Below are 25,390 nucleotides of genomic sequence, written 5' to 3'. Positions count from 1 at the left end.
GTGGCCCATATGTGTTTTGTGATATTTGGGCCATATTCACCATTTACCACACGGGCCACTTCAGGGTCACATCCAGATCACATGTTGCCGAGAGCACCGCATCTTTGCCAAAAAAAGCCCACATTTGATTTGGCATATTTGGGCCAAAATTACTATTGTACATGTGGGCCACTTCTGGCTCACATTCATTTTGTCAGGGCCAAAAGAAGGCTGTTAGTGCCGCATCGTTGCCTGAAGTGGCCCACATCCGGATGCTATCTGGGCATCAGTCATTTCTTGCCATTAGTTTGTCAACATGAACAAATTGAGCTGCATGATTTTAACAGATCCAGACGTCAGTCAAGGAAACAATAATGCACCTAGCTGCACTTTGCCATGGCCCTCATCTCAGGACACAACACCTCAGTGTCACATGACATCATTCTAGTCCAGTGGTTCTCAATCAGGTCCTCAGGTACCACCAGTACTTCTGGTTTTCTAATCTACCAGGTAGTTCATTACATTCACCTGTTGTTCCAGTTATTCAGCCTTCAGTCAGGGAGGTTTTACACCTCAACAGCAGGTGAATGTAATGAATCAGGAACAATTTATTTGTCATTTCATCTTATGTACTGGTACGTACACAAAAGAAACGAAATTCCGTTTCCCCCAGCCCACTGCAGTGCAACACAAAAGACAAAAACACATACCCAAAAACCTCCAAAAACAATAGCACCAAAAACACAAAAACAGAGAGAACAAAGCAAAAACAGCCAACAACACAGTCCACCCAGTACAACACAGTCCAAAAACTCCACCGTCCAGAGAACGAACGCCAGCCAGGATGACTGTCGGAACTGCTGGTCTGCATGGGCTAGCAGTTAGCTTAGCCTGCTCCGCTTCCGCGTCCTGTCAGGCCGCCCTCAGTGTTTCCTCTTCAGGCGCAGCTCCAGGCATGGCCGTGGTCTTTGGGCCCATCGGATGTAGCAGACCAGGCTCCCTCAGCCGATCCAACGCTAGCTCTCCAGCCAGACACCTTCCGCATAACTCCGCCGCACTCTACACGATGACACAAAAGCATACGCAGACAAAAACACTGCACGGTCAACGCTAGGCAAGGCCGCCGCCAAACTGCCTCAGTGTGTCTCTTCCTGATGAAGTACTAACACAGAACAGTTTGAATAAGAACATTGACATAATATTTACGTAGGGGGATATTCAGAAGTAATTTAGTTGGAATTTAAATGGTACATTTAAAGCTGAAATCCACTCTCTTTTTTTTTCCTCCATTAATAAATTATGTTCTCCATGTGTATGATGGAGTCAGGCTCCGTAACGCTACCGGTCATATTTACTGTGGCTGGAGACCCTCTCCAGTCTCCGTATACCACTGTTGAGATGTTTTGACTGTACAACAGTGTTCCCATATAGTGTGATGTAGTTTGTAATACACCAGACTGTCTGTGTTAGCTTTGGTCCCAGGATTCATTTTTACAAGGGTGGGAACTGTTAACTGTTGAGCTGACGGCACACCAGCCACAATGGCTGCTACGCCTGGTTTGTAGTCCTGCTACACCTGGTTTGTAGTCTCAGGACATCAGAGTCAACAGGTCTGTTTCTCTCTGTCTCCTACATCCACTACATCACAACACTGTTCACCTGGAAGACTGACTGTCCAATACCACCACCGCATCACCTCCACCTTTCACATGGAGAAAATAAACTTTTTAATGGAGAAAATTCACAGATTGCAGCTTTAAACATGCATGTTCATGTCATTTACTGCATAAACAAGCCTCCACAGGCATCCCTGCTCACTCACTTCCTCTATTTCCTCGTCTGACTCATTTGCATTTCTTGACCCCGATTGTTCAACAGGAGCCATTTGAGGAGGGCTTGGCCAACGGGGAGGAACCCTTGGCCGCAGAGGAGGCAGCTGCCATGGCCGCCAAGGAGGCGAAAGGAGGGAGTGTGAAGTTTGGTTGGGTGAAAGGAGTGCTGGTCAGTGTGATGATGTGGATGGTTGATGCTGTTTGAAATCATTCTTGATGTCTATAAATTCAAAAGTTGACTTCCCAAATACAAAAGAAGTCTGTCCTTCCAGATTTTGTAATTTTGAATTCTAAAAATAATCACCCATATATGTATGTGTGTCTATTTGTTGGTGTGTGTGTGTGTGTGTGTGTGTTGCAGGTCCGCTGCATGCTGAATATTTGGGGAGTGATGCTGTTTATCAGGATGTCCTGGATCGTAGGACAGGCTGGCATTGGTTTGTACAGAACCACACACAACCAAGGACTATAAAGAACCTCATAGAACCATTGAAAACCAGACACAGGTCCCCACAGGGCCACATACTGATCTACAGAGACCCACAGACATCCAGTCACAACAACCTTCATCCACACCACTGAGCTGCAGCTTAATGGCTGGTTTAAGCTAGCCGGCTAATAGCGTTCTGTTCCACCTCACGTGCCTTCTGTTCTAACTTATTGTCACATGGCCGACATGTCTTATTGTGTGACAGGGTTGACAGACACCTGTAAACAGTTCGTTCCTCTTTATTTAGATGGCAGGACAAAAGGTTTTACAATTCCACTGTTACAATCCCACCAAACCTAGGCTACTTTAGAGCTTATGGTGTGGACCCGAGTCCACTTACGCCATTAGTTGTATTGTGTAAATTGTGTAAACACAACATCCATTGCACGTTTTCCGTCTTGGGAGAGAGATCCCTCCTCTGTTGCTCTCCCTGAGGTTTCTTCCTATTTTTTCTCCCTGTTAAAGGTTTTGGTAACACTTTAGTATGGGGAACATAAAAAAACTTAATTACTAGTGAATTAGTAATGATCAAGATGTCACTTTAGTATGGGGAACATATTCTAAGTAACAAAAACTTAATTTACAGTAATTTAACACTATGAACACTTGTAGTTTTGTGTGTTGTTATGTAAGAACAGACCATATTCATTAAGTGTTTGTAAGGGAGAATAACTCTTCTTGTGGTACTACCACCTTATAAAGGCCATACTAAGCAAAGCATATCGAGATGGTACTACTAATAAGCAATACTTCTGAGGTTATAGAGGGAAAACTCATAGTTAATGGCTTACTGGTTGTATAATAAGGCCATGCAGAATAAGGCATTAATGAGTACGTAATAATGACCAATTAAGAGCCAATATGTTGCTAATTTGCATGCTAATAAGCACCTAATTAATGGTGACTACGTTCCCCATACTAAAAAGTTTTTTTTTTTAGGGAGTCTTTCCTTATCCGATGTGAGGGTCTAAGGGCAGGATGTTGTGTTGTTGGAAAGCTCCCTGAGGCACATTTTTTATTTTTGTTTTTTTTTTGTCATAAGTATTTTTTATTCTTATTTTTTCCAAAACACCAGAGTTACAGTGCAAACAAAACAAAATCAAAAAAGAGAAGCAAGCTTGTATTGTGGCCATGATAGGCCACAATACCCCCCCCCACAACACCCCATATGATATACATCTTTTACATATTGCCATCTATTGTTCCGTACCGCTAATAAATGTGAGAAAGCGACCCCACATTTCAGTGAATTTAGATACGGAGTCTCTCACTGTAGCTATCATCAACTCATATGAGGCTGTAGCCATCATGAGTTCGATCCTGTCCTTATAGCACAGTGTGCTTGTATTTTTATATTTCCTTAATATACCCCTGGCTGCGTTAAGGAAGCCTGCAAGGGCTAACCTAAACTGTGCCTTTGTGAGTCCAGCTGGTAGAGCAGATTTGTCTCCAAGAAGGGATAGACATGGCGAGCTCGGCAAGGGCTGATCCAACCACTTCTCAATTGCCCCAACCACTCGTGTCCAAAATAGGGAAACCAGCAGACAGTACCACATGAGATGTACAAAAGTACCCATAGAACTTTTACATAAACTTTTGATTTGTGATATTGGGCTATGCAAATAAACTTGACTCGATTATATTGGGAGAAGGATGCTGAACATGGAGCTGCCAGGGAAGAGGAAACGAAGAAGGCCGAAGAGGAGGTTTATGGATGTGGTGAGGGAGGACATGCAGGTGGCTGGTGTGACAGAGGAAGATGCAGAGGACAGGAAGAGATGGAAACGAATGATCCATTGTGGTGACTCCTAATGGGAGCAGCCGGAAAGAGGAGAAGAGGAAGAGGAGTGGCTTTCCATTTAGCCTCCCGTTCTCGTTCTTGCCTAGCGACCTTAGTAAATAAAATCTGCATGTTCCTTATGTGTTGATGGCATAAAGCAAATAATGTAATCTGGACACGTCTATTGAGAGAAATGTTCTATCGCTCATCTAAGTGACGTCTTTAGTGTCAACCGGCTGCAGGTAGGCGGCACGGTGGCGCAGTGGTCGGCGCGGTCGCCTCACAGCAAGAAAGTCCTGGGTTCGAGTCCCGGGGTAGTCCAACCTTGGGGGTCGTCCCGGGTCGTCCTCTGTGTGGAGTTTGCATGTTCTCCCCGTGTCTGTGTGGGTTTCCTCCGGGGGCTCCGGTTTCCTCCCACAGTCCAAAGACATGTAGGTCAGGTGACTCGGCCGTACTATATTGTCCCTAGGTATGACTGTGTGTGTGTGTGTGTCGGTCCTGTGTGATGGCCTGGCAGCCTGTCCAGGGTGTCTACCCACCTGCCGCCCAGTGACTAATGGGATAGGCTCCAGCATCCCCGCGACCCTGAGAGCAGGATAAGTGGTTCGGATAATGGATGGGTGGGTGCAGGTATAAGTTGAATCAGTTCATCTGGACACAACACTTATCGAGAAAAACAGTTCGTAACTCATCTGAGTGACCTCTGAGACTGACCTTACCTGGATTATTGAGCATACATACAGACAGATAATGTAATGTGAAAAGAGACCCGGGGGGTGGGGGAAATAATTGTACCCGTGTTCAGAACAGCAAAACATACCAAGTGTGAAAACAGCTTTAACTCAACAATCCAAACTCGATGGTCCTGAACACCGTACCGTGACTGCAAACAGAGCTGAAACCTTTTATTCAAATCTGTGCTACACAATTGCTGCCGTGCTCTTTGTGATGTGCCGCAACTGACCCGTTCTGCTTAAAGTTGTTTTTTTCTGTCTGTAACAGGGCTGACAATTGCGATCATTCTGATGGCTACTGTGGTCACCACCATAACAGGCCTGTCTACCTCGGCCATAGCTACCAACGGCTTCGTACGCGGAGGTGAGATAACCGCTGTTAAGTTTGTATGGAAAGGCTTCAAGTTCCAGTTTAGATTTCTATTTTCCAAAAAAAAGTCTATACTTGAATTTTCTAGCTGATATACTTAAGACGTTGAGTAAACTCATCATGTTTTCATTACTTAGGACTTCAAACTTACAGGATTGCTTCCTTATCTACCATGAAGCCCCCCCCCTTTTTTTCTCCCTAATGGTACTTGGCCAATTACCCCGCTCTTCCGAGCCGTCCCGGTCTCTGCTCCACCCCCTCAGCCGATCCTGGGAGGGCTGCAGACTACCACATGCCTCCTCCCATACATGTGGGAGGTGCCCCGACTGACCAGGGGAGGCGCTAGTGCAGCGACCAGGACACATACCCACATCCGGCTTCCCACCCCCGCAGACACGGCCAATTGTGTCTGCAGGGACGGCCGACCAAGCCGGAGGCAACACGGGGATTCGAACCGACGAGCCCCGTGTTGCTAGGCAACGGAGTACTCCGCTACACTACCCGAACGCCTCGTTAGTTGTTGCTTTAAATACACCGGAGATAGAAAGTGTCAAGAAAAGCATGTGCCACCCTGATTTCCTGAGTACTGTAGCCTGAATAGTTTTGTCTCTTCTCGTGTGGGAGAGGAATGCAGTGACAGGGCACTATCGGTACCAACTGGACCCCCTTTGAATTCATGTGTCTATATTTGTGTATTTTGCAGCACGCTGACGCTTGAAATGTAATCATGTATCCCCCCTACATGTGTCGAGACTCATCAGTAAATGAGAAATAAAACAAAATATGAGGAAAAAAAGGGAAATGGCCTTCAGCCTGAGGACCCAGATTTGGGATGTTGACAAGCGTCTGCCCTGATTAAGTGAGACTTAAAACCCACACAAAGTCCAGGGGCTCTTTTTTGGAGATATCCTTGACCCCTGACCTTTCTGCAGCACAGGCCAAGCACAAAGCTATCAAAACAGTACTGAACCACGACATTTTTATGACTGACGTCTGTCTGTCGACCAGGAGGGGCTTACTACCTGATCTCCAGGAGCCTGGGTCCTGAGTTTGGAGGCTCCATAGGGCTCATCTTTGCGTTCGCCAACGCCGTGGCTGTGGCCATGTATGTAGTCGGCTTTGCAGAGACGGTCGTGGAGCTGCTCAATGTGAGACATGTTTTCTTCTTCAGTAAAGTTCAGCATGAAGATGTGTTCTCTCTCTCTCTCTCTCTCTCTCTCTCTCTCAAACTCTTATCTATCTATCTGTCCATCCATCTAAGTTTAGAGGAGTTATTTGGTGGGGTGTATCGATACAGATAGTAGTAGTAGATACAGGTATTGATCTGTGCTATAGAAATTGATGTGGTTGTAACAGGACGTGGACGCCCTGATGACGGATGAGCTTAATGACATCCGGATCGTCGGAACGCTGACTGTTATCCTGCTGCTGGGAATCTCGGTTGCGGGAATGGAGTGGGAGGCCAAGGTAAGACAAAGCAATCAGCACAGACGGTTTGTTATTTTGTCCAAATCCTTACCAAGTGACTCTGGACAGGACCAGACGTACCGTATGTCCCAACACAGTGTGACGCCGTCTTAACGGAGGAGGCATGTGGTAGTCTGCAGCCCTCCCCCGATCGGCAGAGGGGGTGAAGCAGCGACTGGGACGGCTCAGAAGAGTGGGATAATTGGCTGGATACAATTGGGGGGAATAGGGGGGGGGGGGTAAAAAAACAAAGGGAGGAGAAGGCAGGCTAGTAATGCGAGCCTAGCCTATTGCATTCAACGTTTGCGTAAGTTGTTTATAACTTACTCAGAACACTGCTTTGTCCCTTTTTGACCCGCCTGCTAAAACCCGTGATATTTCTTAGTAAGCTCACCCGAACACACCTGATCTGGGGGTCAACCCACAGGACCCGCAGGTTGTGGGTCGACCCGCGCATCACTAACTGTGGAGCTTCTCAGCATTCATTCTGTGTGATGGCATGCATCGCTCTTCTGGCAGACTGCATGGTGCCTCCCGGTGGCATTACAACAGACATACATGCATTGCTTTATCACTTATGGACAAACAGGACTCGAACTTTTCTCACAGTGTACAAACCTGTGTATGGATTTACAGTGCAATTTCTATCCCTTTAAAACATCGAGATACCCTTTAAAGCTGCTATGGTGTGGTTTTCCTGAAGCATAATGACAATAGTTACTGGGTGGTACCGATTAAAACAAAGTAAATGAGTCAGCAACCCCCTCGCATCCATCTATGCCGCCATTATGCAACCATCACAGTAAACTGGTTTCAACTGAAGGAGGGCGATCCATTTCTATTCGAATAAGTTTGTCTCGTTTTGACTTGTTGTTATTCACATCACGCAACACAAGAGGGCGGGATTGAAGTAGAACTACACAGTACCTTTAAATTTAACCAACTTTCTATCCCTCTGTGATTCAGGCTCAGATCGTGCTTCTGGTAATCCTGTTAGGAGCCATTGCCAACTACTTTATAGGAACATTTCTGCCCACGGAGAGTAAGGAGCCCAAGGGATTCTTCGGCTACAGCAGTGAGTCTGGTCCTTCATCACGGACGACTCATCATTCGCCCACCGAAAAAACACCCATCACTTAAACCAGGGGTGGGTAACCGGGGGCCACGGAGAGCCATGTGTATGCAGGTTTTCCTTCCAGCCGGACTCCACACCAGGTGACTTCACTGATACATTCCTCCTCTTCGGTTGAAGGGTTGCTAATCAGTGACCTCACCTGGTGCGGAGTCCGGCTGGAAGGAAAACCTGCATACGCATGGCTCTCCATGGCCCCTGGTTACCCACCCCTGACTTAAACCAAACCGTCTTGGAGGGAAAATGAAGAACCTCTCTAAATCCTGCCTTTTTTTTTAGCTTCTGTTGTTACAACTTCATTGTCTTCCATGAAGTTTAATGCAGTCAAAAGTGGGGTGGGGACAGGAATAGAAAAATACTCCAGTCATTTAGGAATACATCAATCTGTTTTCCAATATCCTCAACAACACCTTGTCACCATTCCCTTTCCTTGAACGCTGTATTTTTATCAAACCAGTGTTAGCTGCTGTACATTACATCCAAGCTGCTCTCTGTTGAGCTTAGTGAGGTGTCGATTGGTGGAACAAATAGTGTTGATTGATTATTAAGCGCTGACTGTTAAGTTGCTGCGTCAGTCATTATTTTTTCATGATTGATTATGAAAGCACTTTCATGTGAGCTTACTCTATTCCCATTTTTATCGCTGATAGTGGCCGATGCTTCCATGTCACAGTCAAACCTTTACAGCCAGGTGATGATGAAATAGATGTGAGACACTCTGGATAAAGTCGTGACATTCATACCATTCCCTGTGTCTTTGTGCTGCTCTCCCCCCTGTCATCTAGCGGCCATTTTCCTAGAGAACATAGGTCCGGACTTCAGGGGTGATGAGACCTTCTTCTCTATGTTCGCCATCTTTTTCCCAGCAGCCACTGGTATCCTGGCAGGAGCCAACATCTCTGGAGACCTCACTGTGAGAAATATCCCGTACAAGACCCTAAAGTTCTGGAAGTCAGTTGGGTATTAATTGATATGAACTGGGTGGCGCAGTGGTTAGCATGGTCACCTCACAGCAAGAAGGTCCCGGGTTCGAGCCCCGAGGTAGTCCAACCTTGGGGGTTGTTCCGGGTCATCCTCTGTGTGGAGTTTGCATGTGCTCCCCATGTCTGTGTGTGTTTCCTCCGGGTGCTCCAGTTTCATGTAGGTCAGGTGAATCAGCCAGACTAAATTGTCCCTAGGTATGAATGTGTGTGTGTGTGTGTCGGCCCTGTGTGATGGCCTGGTGGCCTGTCCAGGGTGTCTCCCCGCCTGCCGCCCAGTGACTGCTGGGATAGGCTCCAGCATCCCTGTGACCCCGACAGCAGGATATGCGGTTTGGATAATGGATGGATGGATGGATGAACTTCACTGAATCGAGAGTTAGTTACGGTGAACTGTGCTGGAGTGATGTGGATTTAATTAACTTGAATCTAACTGAGTTGAGTTGTTAATTGGTTAATCGAATATGATTTTAAGAGGAGACAAAGGAATCGGAGTTAGTTTAAGTGAGTTTAAATGGAGGTGAGCTGAAGTGAACTGAACTGCTGTAATTGGAAAATGAATCGGAGTGATGTGGATTGCATTGAGCTGAGCTGAGCTGTTGTACCCCCTCCTCAGGACCCCCAGTCAGCGATCCCTAAAGGAACTCTTCTGGCCATCCTCATCACAGGGCTGACCTATGTGGCTGTTGCCATTTCTACCGGTAAATATTCTCCTTAACGCTGCTTTCTCTTCTTTAGCTCATATAATGGACAGATGCACAGCATATAAGAATCCACCTTCTAACAGATGTTTGCAGAATCTCTTAAAGCTTTGCCTCCCTTAGTTGCTATTAATAAAGGTTTGATCAAGGTTCAAGGAGAGCTGTGCTAATATTATGTGGTTAATGGGGGGTGGCGTGGCTCAGGAGGTGGAGCGGGTCATCTAGTAATCAGAGGATCGCTGGTTTGATCCCTGGCTCCTGCAAAGAGCGTGCCGAGGTGTCCCTGAGTAAGACACTGAACCATTAACTGCTCCTGATGAGCGGGTTGGTGCCTTGCATGGCAGCCTCCACCCTCAGTGTGTGGATGGGTGAATGTGAGGCATCCACTGTAAAGCTCTTTGAGGGGTCGGTAGACTAGAAACGCGCTATAGAAATGCAGTCCGTTTAGCATTTTAGTTTAAACTTTGACGTAATGTCAACACGTTAAACAGATTAAATCCGAGCCATCTGGCCGCTGTTCCACCCCCTCTGCCGATCCGGGGAGGGCTGCAGACTACCACATGCCTCCTCCCATATATGTGGAGTCACCAGCCGCTTGTTTTCACCTGACAGTGAGGAGTTTCACCAGAGGGACGTAGCACATGGGAGGATCACGCTATTCCCCTCAGTTCCCCCTCCCCCCCGACCGACCGACCGACCAGAGGAGGCGCTAGTGCAGCGACCAGGACACGTGGTGGTCTATTCCGTTGCCTACCAACACGGGGGTCGCCAGTTCGAATCCTCGCGTTACTTCCGGCTTGGTCGGGCGTCCCTCCAGACACAATTGGCCGTGTCTGCGGGTGGGAAGCTGGATGTGGGTACGTGTCCTGGTCGCTGCACTAGCGCCTCCTCTGGTCGGTGTGGACACCTGTTTGGGGGGGAGGGGGAACTGGGGGGAATAGCGTGATCCTCCCATGTGCTACATCCCCCTGGTGAAACTCCTCAGTGTCAGGTGAAAAGAAGCAGCTGGTGACTCCACATGTATCGGAGGAGGCATGTGGTAGTCTGCAGCCCTCCCCGGATTGGCAGAGGGGGTGGAGCAGCAAGCGGGATGGCTCAGAAGAGTGGGGCAATTGGGGAGAAAAAGGGGGGGAACAGCAATGCACTTGGGGTTTTATGGCTCGACTCCTCTCACTCTGCACAGGTATGAAAATAAATCCTGATGTGTCAGAAGTCTCTGAATTCAATATACTAACGTAAGTGCAGATGTTTAAATAATGTACTTTCGTATAGTAGGGCACCCCACTGGCATACCACGTAAGGCCGAGTCCGTACCGCAGCGGCCTGGGTTCGAATCCGGCCCTTGCCCTTTAAGAAGCGGCACTGTGGCGCAGTGGTTAGTGCGGTTGCCTCACAGTAAGAAGGTCCTGGGTTCGAGCCCCGGGGTAGTCCAACCTTGGGGGTCGTCCCGGGTCGTCCTCTGTGTGGAGTTTGCATGTTCTCCCCGTGTCTGTGTGGGTTTCCTCCGGGGGCTCCGGTTTCCTCCCACAGTCCAAAGACATGTAGGTCAGGTGGATCGGATGTACTAAATTGTCCCTAGGTGTGTGTGTGTGTGTGTGTGTGAGTGTGTGTGTGTGAGTGTGTGTGTGTGTGTGTGTGTGTGTTGGCCCTGTGATTGACTGGCGGCTTGTCCAGGGTGTCTCCCCGCCTGCCGCCCAGTGACTGCTGAGAGCAGGATAAGTGGTTTGGATAATGGATGGATGGATAATGGATGGATGGATGGATGGATGGATGGATGGACTTAAGTATAGTAATGAAGTTCTTGTACTTGGTTGTCTTCGGTCTGCCCTCCCGGCAGGTGCCTGCATCGTGAGGGACGCCACCGGCGACCACAACGACACCGTCAGCGACACGGTGAACTGCACCGACGCCGCCTGCACGCTCGGCTACGACTTCTCTATCTGCAAGGAGGGAGGCTGTCAATATGGCCTCATGAATGACTTCCAGGTAAGAGGACCGCTGGACGGAGAACCCTGCCGGTAGACAGAGCAAGGTTCCCTGGCAGGCGAGTTTGTAGATGTGGGGAATTTTGTCGTGGTGTGACGGTCAACACATGCAGCACAGAAGACAAAGGCCATTTTTAAAGTAACTCAGAGTACCTAACATCTCGTCTGTTGGAGACTGTCTACATCCCTAATAACGTTAAGATATCCAGACACCTCAGTTGGGACGTAGGGGATGGGAGTTACAAAGAGGGCAGCAGGGCGGCACAGTGGTTAGAACGGTCGTCTCACAGCAAGAAGGTCCTGGGTTCGAGCCCCGGGGTAGTCCAACCTTGGGGGTCGTCCCAGGTCATCCTGTGTGTGGTGCTTGCATGTTCTCCCCGTGTCTGTGTGGGTTTCCTCCGGGGGCTCCGGTTCCCTCCCACAGTCCAAAGACATGTAGGTCAGGTGACTAGGCCATACGAAAGTGTCCCTAGGTGTGAGTGTGTGTGTGTGTGTGGGCCCTGTGTGATGGACTGGTGGCCTGTCCACGCCTGCCGCCCAATGGCTGCTGGGATAGGCTCCAGCCTTCCCACAACCCTGAGAGCAGGATAAGCAGTTTAGATGATGGATGGATGGAGGGATGGATGGATGGATGGATGGATGGATGGATGGATGGATGGATGGATGGATGGAGGGAGGGAGGGAGGGAGGGATGGATGGATGGAGGGATGGATGGAGGGATGGAGGGATGGATGGATGGATGGATGGATGGAGTTACAAAGAGAAAGCACTGACAATTACAGGGACTGCCTAGTGTTCATCTCGACAACACAATATTCAGATAGTCCTTCTGTCCTCATCTGTCTGTCTGTCACTTCAGCTCATTCTGCTGCCCCTCTAGCCATGGATGTGTCTAAACATAGCTGTGTGTGCGTGCGTGTGTGTGTGTGTGTGTGTGTGTGTGTGTGTGTCAGAGAGTGCTCCGTTAACAAAAGGCAGCAGAAATAATAGTGATTGTTATGTGTGTTTGTGTGTGTCGCAGAGCTCTCCATTTACAAAAGGCAGCAGAGATAATAATGACTGTTGTTGTTCGAATGTGTGTGTGTATGTGTGTGTATGTGTATATCTTGTATGTGCATGTGCGTGTGTATGTGTGTGTGTGTGTGTGTGTCACAGAGCTCTCCGTTAACAAAAGGCAGCAGAGATAATAGTGACTGTTGTTGGAAGTCACAAGGCTCTAGCTGGTTGAATGAGAGTATTGATAACAACCACACACACACACACACACACACACACACACACACACATGCTTGTGCACACACACACACACGTACAAGTCCTACACACAGCTACACACCCAGCTTGTGAGATTGATATTTCTGGTTAAGCAGGAAACTCCTGCACTGCTGTGTGTTGCTCTTCGATAACAGCGGGTTAAGATGTAATTACTAACACGGTGATGCTAATTAAATCAGCACTAACTCTTTCTGTACTGTCTTCTAGTCTGGCCTAAGAGAGCTTGGTTTCAGTTTTAAGTTTATTTGCCATAAATTAAAATTAAGTTTACACATATTCCCAGTATGAAACGCTTGCTTTGCTGGCTCAACACACAAGTTGAAAATAAAAGTTCTCATAAAAGTTCTGAGAGAAATCAAAGTGAAGAACAGGAAACAGTCAGCGCAGGCTTTGACTGTACTTTGTTGGACAGTGTGCCACAGTAGAGTCTGTATAACAGTAAGGTGACATATGCTGGGGTGTTGTAACGTCTCCGTGTAGTCACCTCGTCGTGGTGGAGAAGCTTGCGTGGTCCTGAGATTCCCGAGAGCAATGCCGTCTGGAGCGATGTTCCTGGTAGGGTCACCCATGGCGGTAAGGTCAAGGGGGAGATCCCTGACGAAGAGCAATCCAACCAAGAGCTCAACGGTGGAACAGGCAGAGGATGATGGCTGACTAGGGAAGCATCACAACGGCTGGGAAGGCTGAAGCAGAAATGGGCCCCCAGTCATCTTGGACTCCATGCCACTGGATCCTGACCCAGATCTGTCAAGGACCGCGTGGTGGCTGTCTGTGCACCAGTCTCCCCACATGAAACCAAGTCATGCACAGGCGTTCTCCATGAAGGGAATCCACCTTAACATCCTGGATTAAGTCCTATGGCAATCAGCAAATGGTGACGGGGGCAGGATTGTGAGATCTGGAAGCCCCTGGTAATGAGTCCGCACATCAGGCGGTGGGTGCTAGATTCAGTCGCTGGGCTCTTGGCACGAGGTAGAAAGAGCTCTTCGGTAGCTGCACCCACAACTGAGCAGCACTCTTTAGGATCCACTCTGCTCACCCCACCTGGGGAAGGGGCTGGAAAAGGCGCACTAAAAATAGCCCGACTCAAGCCTCCTGACTGGATTGCCGCGTCCAGAGGGATCACCACATGCGGTCAAAAACATAGAAACATGAACTTTGGAGCCTGGAATGTGCGCACGCCGCACACCGATGGATAGTGCAACCAGTGACGGACCAGAGAGGAGAACCGCAATAATCACTGCTGGCGCTTCCACCCAAGTGTAAAAAAAAAGGTAGGCCGCCCGGCGTAAAGTCCAAGTGAGCGAAAACTGAAAAATTCGTTTGCCGTGCGTAATCTGATGCGCAAAAGTGTGTCTCAATCATAGCGAATGATCGCCAAGAAATTGGTGAGGAGCTGGCAAAACAGCAGCCATACTGTCTGGTGTCATCTTATATGTCTTCTATGTTAGAAACTTGTGTCATGTCCTGATGGGCACCGACCAAATCAGGGCTGACATATTCCAAGAGTCTGGTCTTTCCAGATATGGCCCTTCATCTCTAGGGAGTTAGCATAGCAGCTACCACTTTGGTAGCTCTGATGGGCCTGCTCAGTTCTTTTAAACCTGCAGCATATTGCCGTTTTATGATAATATTGAACAGATTGTGCTCGTTTCACATGTCAAACCACAAGTGTAAACATTTTTTGATGGAGTTTCGTCGGGAGACTTCCCCAGGTCACCAGCATGTAACCCATGAGTTTAACATAATGAATTTGCAAATAAATGCCATTTTATAGGAATGCCAACACCTGAAGTCCCGCCGACCAGAGTAGTGACTGGTTCCTTCAAAATGGAAAAAAAAACCCAACTTGTTCCTCTTATTCAACTTTGGTAATAGGGTGGGCGTCCGAGTAGCGTAGCGGTCTATTCCGTTGCCTACCAACACGGGTTTCAATGGTTCGAATCCCCGTGTTACCTCCGGCTTGGTCAGGTGTCCCTGCAGACACAATTGGCCATATCTGCAGGTGGGAAGCCGATGTGGGTATGTGTCCTGGTCGCTGCACTAGCGCCTCCTCTGGTTGGTCGGGGCACCTGTTCAGGAGGGAGGGGGAACTGGGGGGAATAGCGCGGTCCTCCCACGTGCTACAGCCCCCTGGTGAAACTCCTCACTGTCAGGTGAAAAGAAGCGGTTGGCGACTCCACATGTGTCGGAGGAGGCATGTGGTAGTCTGCAGCCCTCCCCGGATTGGCAGAGGGGGTGGAGCAGTGACCGGGACAGCTCGGAAGAGTGGGGTAATTGGCCAAGTACAACTGGGGAGAAAAGGGGGGGAAACCCCCCCCCCCCAAAAAAAACTTTGGTAATAGGTTTAGCCAGACCCTACATCCGCATTTCCCAAGTCCTGAAATACCCCCCGTCCTGCAGATTTCCATTGTAACCCTGCATGGGTGGGCTTCCCTGTTCTTAATCAACCAGTCAGCACTAAATTATGTCAGATGTGGCACACTTGACATAATTGATTGCTATAATATGATTGAGTAACTACAAGGAAGCCTACTTGTGCAGGTTTAAAGTGAAAATCTGCAGCACCGGGGGTGGGGGGGGGGGGTACTTGAGGACTTGTATGGAAAAAACTGAAGTAGAGTCTGGCTAACGATGACTGTCCTCTAACAACACTGCTGGTTTGTCTGTCCAAGGTCCTACCCAACTAACAACTAAACCGCCTACTGCTGCTGGTATGTATAACCACTGTTTGTTAAGACTCACAACCTGCAACACTGTGAGTGCTCTCAGTTCGGTCTGTGTGTGGGTTTGTGTATGTGTATATGCAGGGGTGTAGCACAAAATTCTGGGCCCTATACATAAGCAGCCTCTGTGTGCCCCTTTCCTCTTTTGTCTCTCACGGATCATTCACATCATTGTAGCTATGATGCTGATAAATGTAGGATATTGCGTGTGTTACAGTACTAGCTAGCTAGCTAACGCCTACTGTGTTCAGGAAGTAGGAGTTAAGAGTTAGCTAGCTAGCTGCTACCTAGCTGTGGTAGGAGGAGTTAGCTAGCCACCTTTCTTTTAAAAGCTCCTAGCTCACCGTTCTTTTGGAAGAAATTAGGCAACAGTTGTTTTCCCTCATTTTGCCTTCTCTCCCTTTCCTTTTTTCCTTTTCTTTTCTGGAACCCAGATTTTGCTTTCTTTGGGAAAGACATGACTGTGTTTGTGCTTGTGCTTGTGCTTGTATTAGCAGTCAGTCACGACAGGACTAGATGAGCTGCAATGAGAGATGCTCGTGAGGGGTGGACTAAATCATTTTGCACCTTTTGTAAGGGGCGAGAGGGGCCTCAGAGAGCCTCCACTATTTTCTTTAAGTCCCTCAACCGATGTATTGAGCCAATTTTAACTGAAGTTATGACACTAATTAGTTAGAAATAAAAATTTGCTAACCAAAACAAACTTTTAATTCCGGGCTTCCCGAGGACCCCCCCCCCTTTCTGGGCCCCGATAGGTCCTTCCCCTTCCCCCCCCCCACTACAACGCTGCCGTGTATATGTATATGCAAGTAAGTGTGTGTGTTTATGTTTCTGTCTCTCAGGTCATGAGTCTGGTATCTGGATTCGGCCCTCTCATCACAGCAGGGATCTTCTCTGCAACGCTCTCCTCAGCTCTGGCGTCACTCGTTAGCGCTCCCAAAGTCTTTCAGGTCAGACATGGAATGTCTCCACTCTGTAGTTTATTCAAATAAAATACCTCATTCTACCATCAGGACAGATTGGAAGTTGGAGTGTCTTCGTCAGCACAAAATATGCTTCTAGATTTAGCACACTCGGTTAATACTATAAAGCACATCATTAATCCATCATGTCTATCAGCGAGTCAATTCATGAAGGAAAAGACGAACATAAATAAATGGATGAATTGATGATATTTGTCAGCCAGGCACTGTAGTAATACATTTTTAAATACATCTGCCTTCATGCTGCCACTGTCCATGAAAGCCAAAGCTTTCTGCTTGCTGTCAGTCTGCTACTGTTAACCATTATTTGTGCCTTGCTCAAGGGAGGAGTGATTGTCAAACCAGCCAATCTGGGGATTCAAACCAGCAGCTTTAAGTGATTGGACTGCTGTAGGTTTAACTTTCCTCGATGCTAAAATAATGAATGAATCAATAGTGGAAGACATGAACAGATGACAGAAGTAATCAAATGAAGGAATGCTGTCAAGTAGTGTTGAAATGATTTGTAGAGTAACTGATGCGTCAATTAACAGAAAATTAATTGATTATAGCTTCGGTAATTGATTAATCATTTTACTCATTTGTAAAGCAAAATTACCAAACATTTGCGGTTACAGATTTGCTGGTTTTACTCTTGATTAATATCATTATAAAACTAGCATTTTAGGTTTTTTGGCTGCTGGTCAGTTTTAAGACACACTGGGCTCTGAGACATGTGATGGTTGTGATGTCATTATTTTTGAGATTTTACAGATGAAATTACTGATCAGTTAATGGAAAAGTGAAAACTGAAAATAAACTGTCAAACGTAGGCTCTGTGTAAGGACAACATCTACCCGGGTCTGGGCGTGTTCGCAAAGGGTTATGGGAAAAACAACGAACCTCTCCGTGGCTACGTCCTGACCTTCTGCATCGGCCTCGCCTTCATCCTCATTGGTAGGCCGCTGTACGCTTCACTCCTGCTCCAGCCAATCACAAACCTTCCCAGCTGATAGTTCACGCTCCAACGTTACAAGCAGCCAAAAAGAGAAGCAATGGGCGTAAAACATCAAAATTAATATGATTATTGTGTTTGAATTGAAGAACTGGGGTGAATATCAAAACTGATCAACTTAACAAGTGTCCTGCGTGTCGTTTGTTTTCAAGGTGATCTGAACATCATCGCTCCCATCATCTCCAACTTCTTCCTGGCCTCCTACGCTCTCATCAACTTCTCCGTTTTCCACGCCTCCCTCGCCAACTCCCCAGGTACAGCTGCAGTACCGATACCGCTGCTGCGTTATCACAAGCTAAAGCTACAATCCTGAGGATTCTCGTTTTCATTTAATTTGCTGACACCAGCGATGAAGTTACGCCTCTTCGTCAAACTCAACACTATCTGCATCCCTCTTCCTCATATGGGCCCAGTGACGAAGATGTAAAACACTATGCGCCCTGTAACTTTCTGGGCAAAGTTCCACCCGACACGACCCGTTCAAACGAGCAACTACAAAAGCGTTCATGATTTGAGTATTTGTGGATTTAACTGTTGTCTTACATACACCAGAGATACATGTATCACGTGTATCAAACGTTTGCTTATGTGCAAATCTTCAGGATTGTAGCTTTAACCAGAATATTTCGACACAATGTAGAAGTCATTTCATTTGCAGAGTATACGTTTTGACGTATCACAAATCTGAATTGATGCATTGCGCTCACTGTCTGATTCATGACTGAATCAAACATAATATATATTTATAAAATATATAAAATTAATGTAAATTGTGAGAGTTGGATTTCTGTGTACCAGACCTACGTATGTGCCATTAACATGGTTCATAATCCCTCTGTTCTTTTTGTACAGCCAATAATAACACAAACACTCATTTGTTCGTTTTACACATTTCCACCCCTCACTGAAAAACACTTTAAACTAAATGAAGCCCCCATTAGGTGGATGTAACATTTCCTCTCTCAACCCATCACGCTGTATTCTGTGCTTTCACCACAGGGTGGCGCCCAAGTTTCACATACTTCAATAAGTGGGTTTCCCTTGCGGGGGCAGTGCTGTGCTGCGTGGTGATGTTTGTGATCAACTGGTGGGCGGCGCTGGTCACCCTGCTCATCGTCCTAGCACTCTACATCTACGTCCGCTACAAGAAACCTGGTGCAGAACCCATCTTAGTGAACCCATCTTAGTGAACCCATCTTAGTGAACCCCACCCTTATAAACAATACAGTGGCATAACAACCAAAAACAATGTTAGCTGTAGTTAATCCTCTCCTCACTCTCATCCTTTCTTTCATTCCAGATGTAAACTGGGGTTCATCGACACAGGCTCTGATCTACAACCAGGCACTGACCCACTGTCTGCACCTGACGGGAGTGGAGGACCATGTCAAGAACTTCAGGTGAGGTCGGCGGTTTGATTCCACCAAACAACAACAGCAGTTTGTTTTTTGGTTTTAGACAACAACAGCAGGACCACATCTCAACGGTACCACTTGCTTCATTACCCACCTAACCCTCTCCTCCTACCCTCTTTTATTCTGCGCCAGAACTGAGATCACGCAGCATTGCCTCGAGCGCACTCAAAACAATTGAGCTACTACCTCACCATATGAGCAACATCGTCTATCCACTCACCTCATCTTGAATATGGACTTCGTCTCACAACCCCCATCAGATGGTAATGTATTCGGACATAATCAGGGTGACCACATACGAAGTTTCCACCGCCTCATGCCAACAGACCCAGCAACAGAAACTAAAAAATTCCCCGCCACCTCTGTGCCTGCCCTCCGTAGTCCAAAAGCCTCCCAGGAAGTGAATGAGTCCAGCAAGCTCCAACTCAGTCTCTTCCATCGTCAGTATCCCGCTCAGTTCATCTCTTCACAGCATTCAATACTACTACAGTTCACCGAATGAGTCATCTGCATTTCCTTCATCAGCAAAGAGAGGACGGGGCAATTCAAGATCAGTTCGTCGCTGTTGTCACAGTTCTCCAACTCCTTCGCTTACGAAGATAACTTCAGCCCCACTACTCGTAGCTGGTCGCAGCGTCTCCACACTCCAGCGAGATCCCCGGCCACCAGCCTTCTCCAGAAATTTCCAACTGGACTGTAGCCACTCTTCAAAAAACACTAAAAGATAAATGAATTCCATTTCATTGATCAGTCAACAAAGTAAAACTTACCAACTCTCTCGTGTCAGTTTGTCATACCCACTGCTCCATCAACACCAGCTCTCTTCTGGGTGACATCATCACGCCCACCCCATCAACACACCGCAACATAAACGCTCCCGTTAAAGGGACAGGACAACCATGTCCTCCAGCTCAGACAGCTGAAAGATTCACACCAAAAGCAAAGACGGAGATCAGCCAGACCTAATAACACCAGGGCTTCGGCAACCACCTCTCATCAATACTTAACACAATCACTCACTTCAGATGGAGCATCCAACACTGGAATTCCAGGGCCCTCCACCTCCCATCAGGCTTTTCAGCACCAGCACCAGCACCCTACATCATCCAGGGCAAATGACACAGCACCTCCTGCCATCCAGCTTCAGCAATTACAACAGCCAGCCTTAGCAAGGGAACCCAGAGCCCCTTTCCGCCTACTTCCAGCTACTGCAACAGCCTGTTTCAGCTGGGGCTCCTGGTACCGGGACGCCAGCGCCCCCAGCTGCCCTCCTCCAGTACCCATATCAGCCTGCCTCAGCCAGGGCTCCTGGCACTGGGTTGCCAGTGCCCCCTGCTGCCCACTTCCAGCAACCACAGCAGCTTGCTTTAGCTGGGGCACCTGGCACCGGGTTCCCAGAACCTTCAGTCTTCCAACTTCACCCGTCCCTGCAGCTCATGTCATCTGGAGCCATTGGCACGGGGATGCTGTAACTACGGTGTTCCATTCCCACCAATGCCGAGCCACATCAAATCTGAACAAGAGCTTCAGCTTTCTATTGCTTGTTGTCAGCAGCCCCACCAGCACCCTTACCTCCAAAGCTAGCGTCATCTGCCCCATATGTCATCTTTCCTGTAACCAATGGCATAGATAAACAAAGCAGGCCCATCGTGCACCAAGGACTTTGCGCCGTGTGCAAGAACTTAACTCTAGAGCACACTGATCTATGACCAAACTGCTCTACATTAACTCTGTGTGTGTGTGTGTGTGTGTGTGTGTGTGTGTGTGTGTGTGTGTAGACCACAGTGTCTGGTGTTGACTGGATATCCAAACGCCCGTCCCGCACTCCTCCATCTGGTTCATTCATTCACCAAGAATGTCGGCCTCTTAGTCTGTGGACACATCAAGACTGTACGTAACACATACACACACACTTCATGGTGAAAAACAGTCGATAACTTAAGAAAAATTCGCCTTTGTCCTTGACTAGGAAGTCAGACTAAATGACATCAAACAGACCTGATTCAACTTGTAATTAACCAGTAAGTTCACTTCTCGACACAAACGACAGCGAAAAACTGGTCAAAAGTCAGCTGTAAAAGAGATGATAGTTAAATCAAGTTCTCCTTCATAAAATGAACCAAACTCTGATGAATCTCATTACATTTCCTCTGATTGTTGGTTTGTTATGATCTTGTTTGGGTCATGGCGGCTGTGTGGCTCCGTCAGCAGTGTCTGGCTTCTGTTCCAGGTGACTCGGAGGCCCAACTTTAAAGAGGTGTCCCAGGACCACGCCCGCTGTCAGCGCTGGCTCCATAAGAAACAGATCAAGGCCTTCTATGCTCCAGTCTTTTCGGACAACCTGAGACACGGTGCCCAGGTCCTCCTGCAGGTAGACCTGCTTCAGCTGCTGGTGTTACTGAAAGCTAAAGCTAACACACCCAGGCTGTCAGTCACCATGTTTCTGTCTATCATTATTCTCTCCAAAACGTTAAACTATACACAGTCCAACACACTATAACTAGTCCCACACACTAACTAGTCCTACACACTTTAACTAGTGATGTGTTCTTTAACTAGTTTTACGTGCTCTAACTTGTCCTACATACCCTGACTGGTCCTATGAACTTTAACTAGCCGGCCCGTGTGTTTTTAGATGTAGAAATTTGGGAAGTGATGAGCCAGTGAGTAATTTACTCTGTTTTAATCAGTACCACTCAGTAATCTCTGCTGATATTTACTAGTTATATAAGGATATTTACTATTCGTATTATATTTAATAGTCACATTATATGTCCATCCATCCATTATCCAAGCCGCTTATCCAAATTCGAGTCGCGGGATGCTGGCACCTATCCAGTCATATTAAATTTACTAGTCGTATGTTATCTACTTGTCATATTGCTATTAACTAGTCATATTATGATGTGTACAAGTCACTATGATATTTACTAGTCATATTGACATGGCCTCTTCAAAGTAACTGTGTGCAGGTTTTCAGCAAGATGTCGCAGACTTTGAACTTTGTTCTGTTGTTCCAGGCTATGGGTCTTGGTCGTCTGAAGCCAAACACACTGGTGATGGGCTTTAAAAACAACTGGAGTGATGGACAGATGAGAGACGTAGAGACCTACATCAACATCATACAGTAAGACTGAGCCCGTGCTTAATACACTGGCAGAGAGACAGACGGAAAGACAAACAGACAGAGAAGCAGAATCATCACATATACTCTCAGACTCACATAGGGTTAAAAATTCATAAGCCAGTGTCTTGATGCATGCTCAATAAGCCAGGTCAAGAAATCCCAGAAAGCAACCAAGACATGGTTGCTTTCAAACCCCAAAATATACTGCACCAGAAATTGGTCCAACCCAAGAATCGGGTCCCCCGGCACAAACAGAGCAATATAGTGTACGCTGTTAAGTACCAGGAGGACACAGAAGAGCTGTGCCGGATTTGGGTATGTGTCCTGATCACTGCACTTGCACCTCCTCTGGTCGGTCGGGATGCCTGTTCGGGGGGGACTGGGGGGAATAGCGCAGTCCTCCCACGTGCTACATCCCCCTGGCGAAACTCCTCACTGTCAAGTGAAAAGAGGCGGCTGGTGACGCCACATGTATCGGAGGAGGCATGTGGTAGTCTGCAGCCCTCCCCGGATCAGAAGAGGGGGTGAAGCAGCAACCGGGACGGCTTGGAAGAGTGGAGTAATTGGATGGATACAATTGGGGAGAAAAATCAAAACAAAAAAAAACTACTGTGAAGTCCGCTAGCTCGGCCAGAGAGCCCAGTGTATTCTCTTCCAGCCATATTGCCGTAAGGCGACACACACTACATTCCCTGTAGTCATGCTGGCTGCTCACCAGGGCTGGGAGCTCATTTGTCTTGTTAGCCAGTGAACTTACACTCCCCATGACAATAGATGGAAGGTAGGGTTTGAACCCTCTATTCCTCTCTCAACTCTCCCTTGCCTTCACACCGGCTCTTTTCCCCCCGGCGGCGTTTCCGTAGCTCAGCTGGTATGTCTATTGGTGGGGCTACTGTCCTCAGCTGATACGAGAGGAGTGTTTCTCTTGCATATACAGTTCAGTACAGTCCGTGACACATAACACTAAACTGTGACTGGCTAAATTGGCCAAAACTGTGAACAAACGTCTAAGACCAAGCTAAGATGAACCAGACCATGAAGGGGAGTAAGGAAATGTAGGGAGCTGCTGTAAGAGAGAGAGAGATAGGTGTATATAAGCCTTACTGGACAGTAGTGCTAGCCAGAGGCCCCTGCAGAATTTTACATTAACAGTACAGATAAGAATGACCCAGTGTGAACAATGCCCTTTCACCCTGTCAAGTCTCACGTGCGCATGCACACACATACATGCACGGGTGACTGATGGACACGCACTCACACAACAAACTACACACTTCAAGCAAAAGCCAAATGAATCTTAAATACCTTTTCAAAAGTCAGCTAAACTTGAATCAATTTATTAGCTGGTTTTAAGTAAATTAACGTTAAACAGAGAGAGAGGGAGAGAGAGAGGATGAGAGAGAAAGAGAGAGGGGTTATCATTAACCTCTCATAGACATTAAAAGTGTAGACTGGAATATAATGGTCCCTTCCTGTGTTCCAGTGACGCCTTTGACCTTCAGTACGGGGTGGTGATCCTCCGACTACAGGATGGACTGGATATCTCACACATCCAGGGACAAGGTGCATGTCTGTCTGTCTGTCTGTCTACCTGTCTGCCTGTATGTCTGTCAGTCTGTCTATCCATCTACATTTCTGTGTTTGTCGATCTTTTTTTTGTCCTTCTGACTGTCCCTCTAGATGAGCTGTTGTCATCCAGTGAGAAGCCAGCAGGGGGCGTTAAGGATGCTGTGGCGTCCAATAGCCTTATTAAAGACTCTGACTCGGACTCCTGTCCATCCAAAACCACCAGCAACCAGAGCAGCCCCCTCATAATGAGAGGTGAGAGAAAATAATCTGTCTATCTTGAACATCCAACAACATAATATTTATCTGCTATCGCTAACTGTAATTCAGTGAACAAACTAGCAGCATGGTCATCAAAATTGTACATGTACCATTTGCTACTTTATCACCACGGACACTGTAACACCAAATAAACAGGTTTACAGCCTAGCAGACAAAACGGTTTTGGTCTCCATAGCTAATTTCCCTGTTCATGACAACTGTACGGGGGTGAATTTTTACATAACTCACCTATTTAAGGCTTAAAGTTACGCACAACTGGGTGTCCGGGTAGTGTAGTGGTCTATTCCATTGCATACCAACACGAGGATCACCGGTTCGAATCCCCGTGTTGCCTCCGGCTTGGTCGGGCGTCCCTACAGACACAATTGGCCATGTCTGCGGGTGGGAAGCCAGATGTGGGCATGTGTCTTGGTCGCTGCACTAGCGCCTCCTCTGGTTGGTCGGGGCACCTGTTCAGGGGGGAGGGAGAACTGGGGGGGAATAGCGTGATCCTCCCATGTGCTGTCCCCCTGGTGAAACTGTCAGGTGAAAAGAGGAGGCTGGCGACTCCACATGTATGGGAGGAGGCATGTGGTAGTCTGCAGCCCTCCCCGGATCAGCAGAGGGGGTGGAGCAGTGACTGGGATGGCTCGGAAGAGTGGTGTAATTTGCCAAGTACAATTGGGGAGAAAAAGGGGGGGGGGAGTAATGCATAACTAAGGGCGTGGCCGCTTTGAGTGAAAGGTGGGTGGCGTCACGGGTGGCTAGCCGCTCAGCCAGACTTGTGAAACTTGTATCTCAGGTGATTGTCCGTGTAAAAGAATAGTTTTTCAGCAAATCTCATAGTTACACTAATATTGTTCATGTGAAGCAGCCCTTTCGAGTCGGTCTTGCTATAAATTTGGAATGCGACTTCGCACGGCAGAGCCAGGTACGGTCAGGTTGCAAGCAAGGTTGTGGGCGAGCATACTGCCCTCGGTTTCTCAGTCAGATCCACCCCTCGCTTCACCCCAACTCCAGCCTCTCTTCCAAATATGGTTACGTCTGGTTTCAACAAACCAAGATGGCGGCAGGAAAATGCCAAAATAAAGGATTCAAACCGGTAGTCCACAAACCACAGAAAGTTGAATCTGTTCACATGGACACGTTTATTGGGAGAAACGTTTCATCACTCATCTAAGTGACTTCTTCAGTCTCAGCTGACTGTCGATATCCCCACCCTTATAACAGCACAGTTGCATAACAACCGAGCCAACGATCGGTTTCATATGCAAATTGTCGTGACCATTAACTAGAGTTACCATGGCCCTGTGTACAGTTCACAGAGGATTGGGGAATAGTTGCAAACACAGCATTGTAAGATGGCAACTTGTACATCGGGGAAACCAAACAGACGCCGGCCAAGAGGATGAAACAACACAGGAGAGCTAACGCGTCAGACCAGGACTCCACAGTCTACACCCATCTACAGGCCAGTGGCCACTCCTTCAAGGATGAGGATGTGCACATCCTTGATAGGGAGGAACGCTGGTTTGAACGGGGAGTCAAAGAGGACATCTATGTGAAGAGGGAATGACCATCCCTAAACCAGGT

General features: G+C 47.5%; 1 protein-coding gene across 1 annotated transcript in view; it reads left to right on the top strand.

Moving 5' to 3' along the window:
- The window catches only part of LOC130120025 (solute carrier family 12 member 2-like), a 44,833-nt gene that overhangs the window by 7,720 nt on the left and 11,723 nt on the right, over window positions 1-25,390 (top strand). Inside the window, exons 2-20 of the mRNA XM_056288641.1 lie at window positions 1,858-1,980; window positions 2,173-2,248; window positions 5,084-5,179; window positions 6,194-6,333; window positions 6,542-6,652; window positions 7,619-7,727; window positions 8,570-8,697; window positions 9,381-9,465; window positions 11,303-11,451; window positions 16,294-16,401; window positions 17,247-17,370; window positions 17,581-17,682; window positions 18,428-18,583; window positions 18,729-18,828; window positions 20,622-20,733; window positions 21,074-21,214; window positions 21,864-21,970; window positions 23,454-23,533; window positions 23,651-23,791. Of these exons, the coding sequence (XP_056144616.1) occupies window positions 1,858-1,980; window positions 2,173-2,248; window positions 5,084-5,179; window positions 6,194-6,333; window positions 6,542-6,652; window positions 7,619-7,727; window positions 8,570-8,697; window positions 9,381-9,465; window positions 11,303-11,451; window positions 16,294-16,401; window positions 17,247-17,370; window positions 17,581-17,682; window positions 18,428-18,583; window positions 18,729-18,828; window positions 20,622-20,733; window positions 21,074-21,214; window positions 21,864-21,970; window positions 23,454-23,533; window positions 23,651-23,791 (2,188 nt within the window). The remainder of the gene's footprint in view (window positions 1-1,857; window positions 1,981-2,172; window positions 2,249-5,083; window positions 5,180-6,193; window positions 6,334-6,541; window positions 6,653-7,618; window positions 7,728-8,569; window positions 8,698-9,380; window positions 9,466-11,302; window positions 11,452-16,293; window positions 16,402-17,246; window positions 17,371-17,580; window positions 17,683-18,427; window positions 18,584-18,728; window positions 18,829-20,621; window positions 20,734-21,073; window positions 21,215-21,863; window positions 21,971-23,453; window positions 23,534-23,650; window positions 23,792-25,390) is intronic.

Source organism: Lampris incognitus, chromosome 1, assembly GCF_029633865.1.
Source record: "Lampris incognitus isolate fLamInc1 chromosome 1, fLamInc1.hap2, whole genome shotgun sequence".
Lineage (NCBI taxonomy): Eukaryota > Metazoa > Chordata > Actinopteri > Lampriformes > Lampridae > Lampris > Lampris incognitus.
The sequence above is the reverse complement of the archived record's forward strand: the minus strand, read 5'-3'. Positions and strand labels throughout refer to the sequence as shown.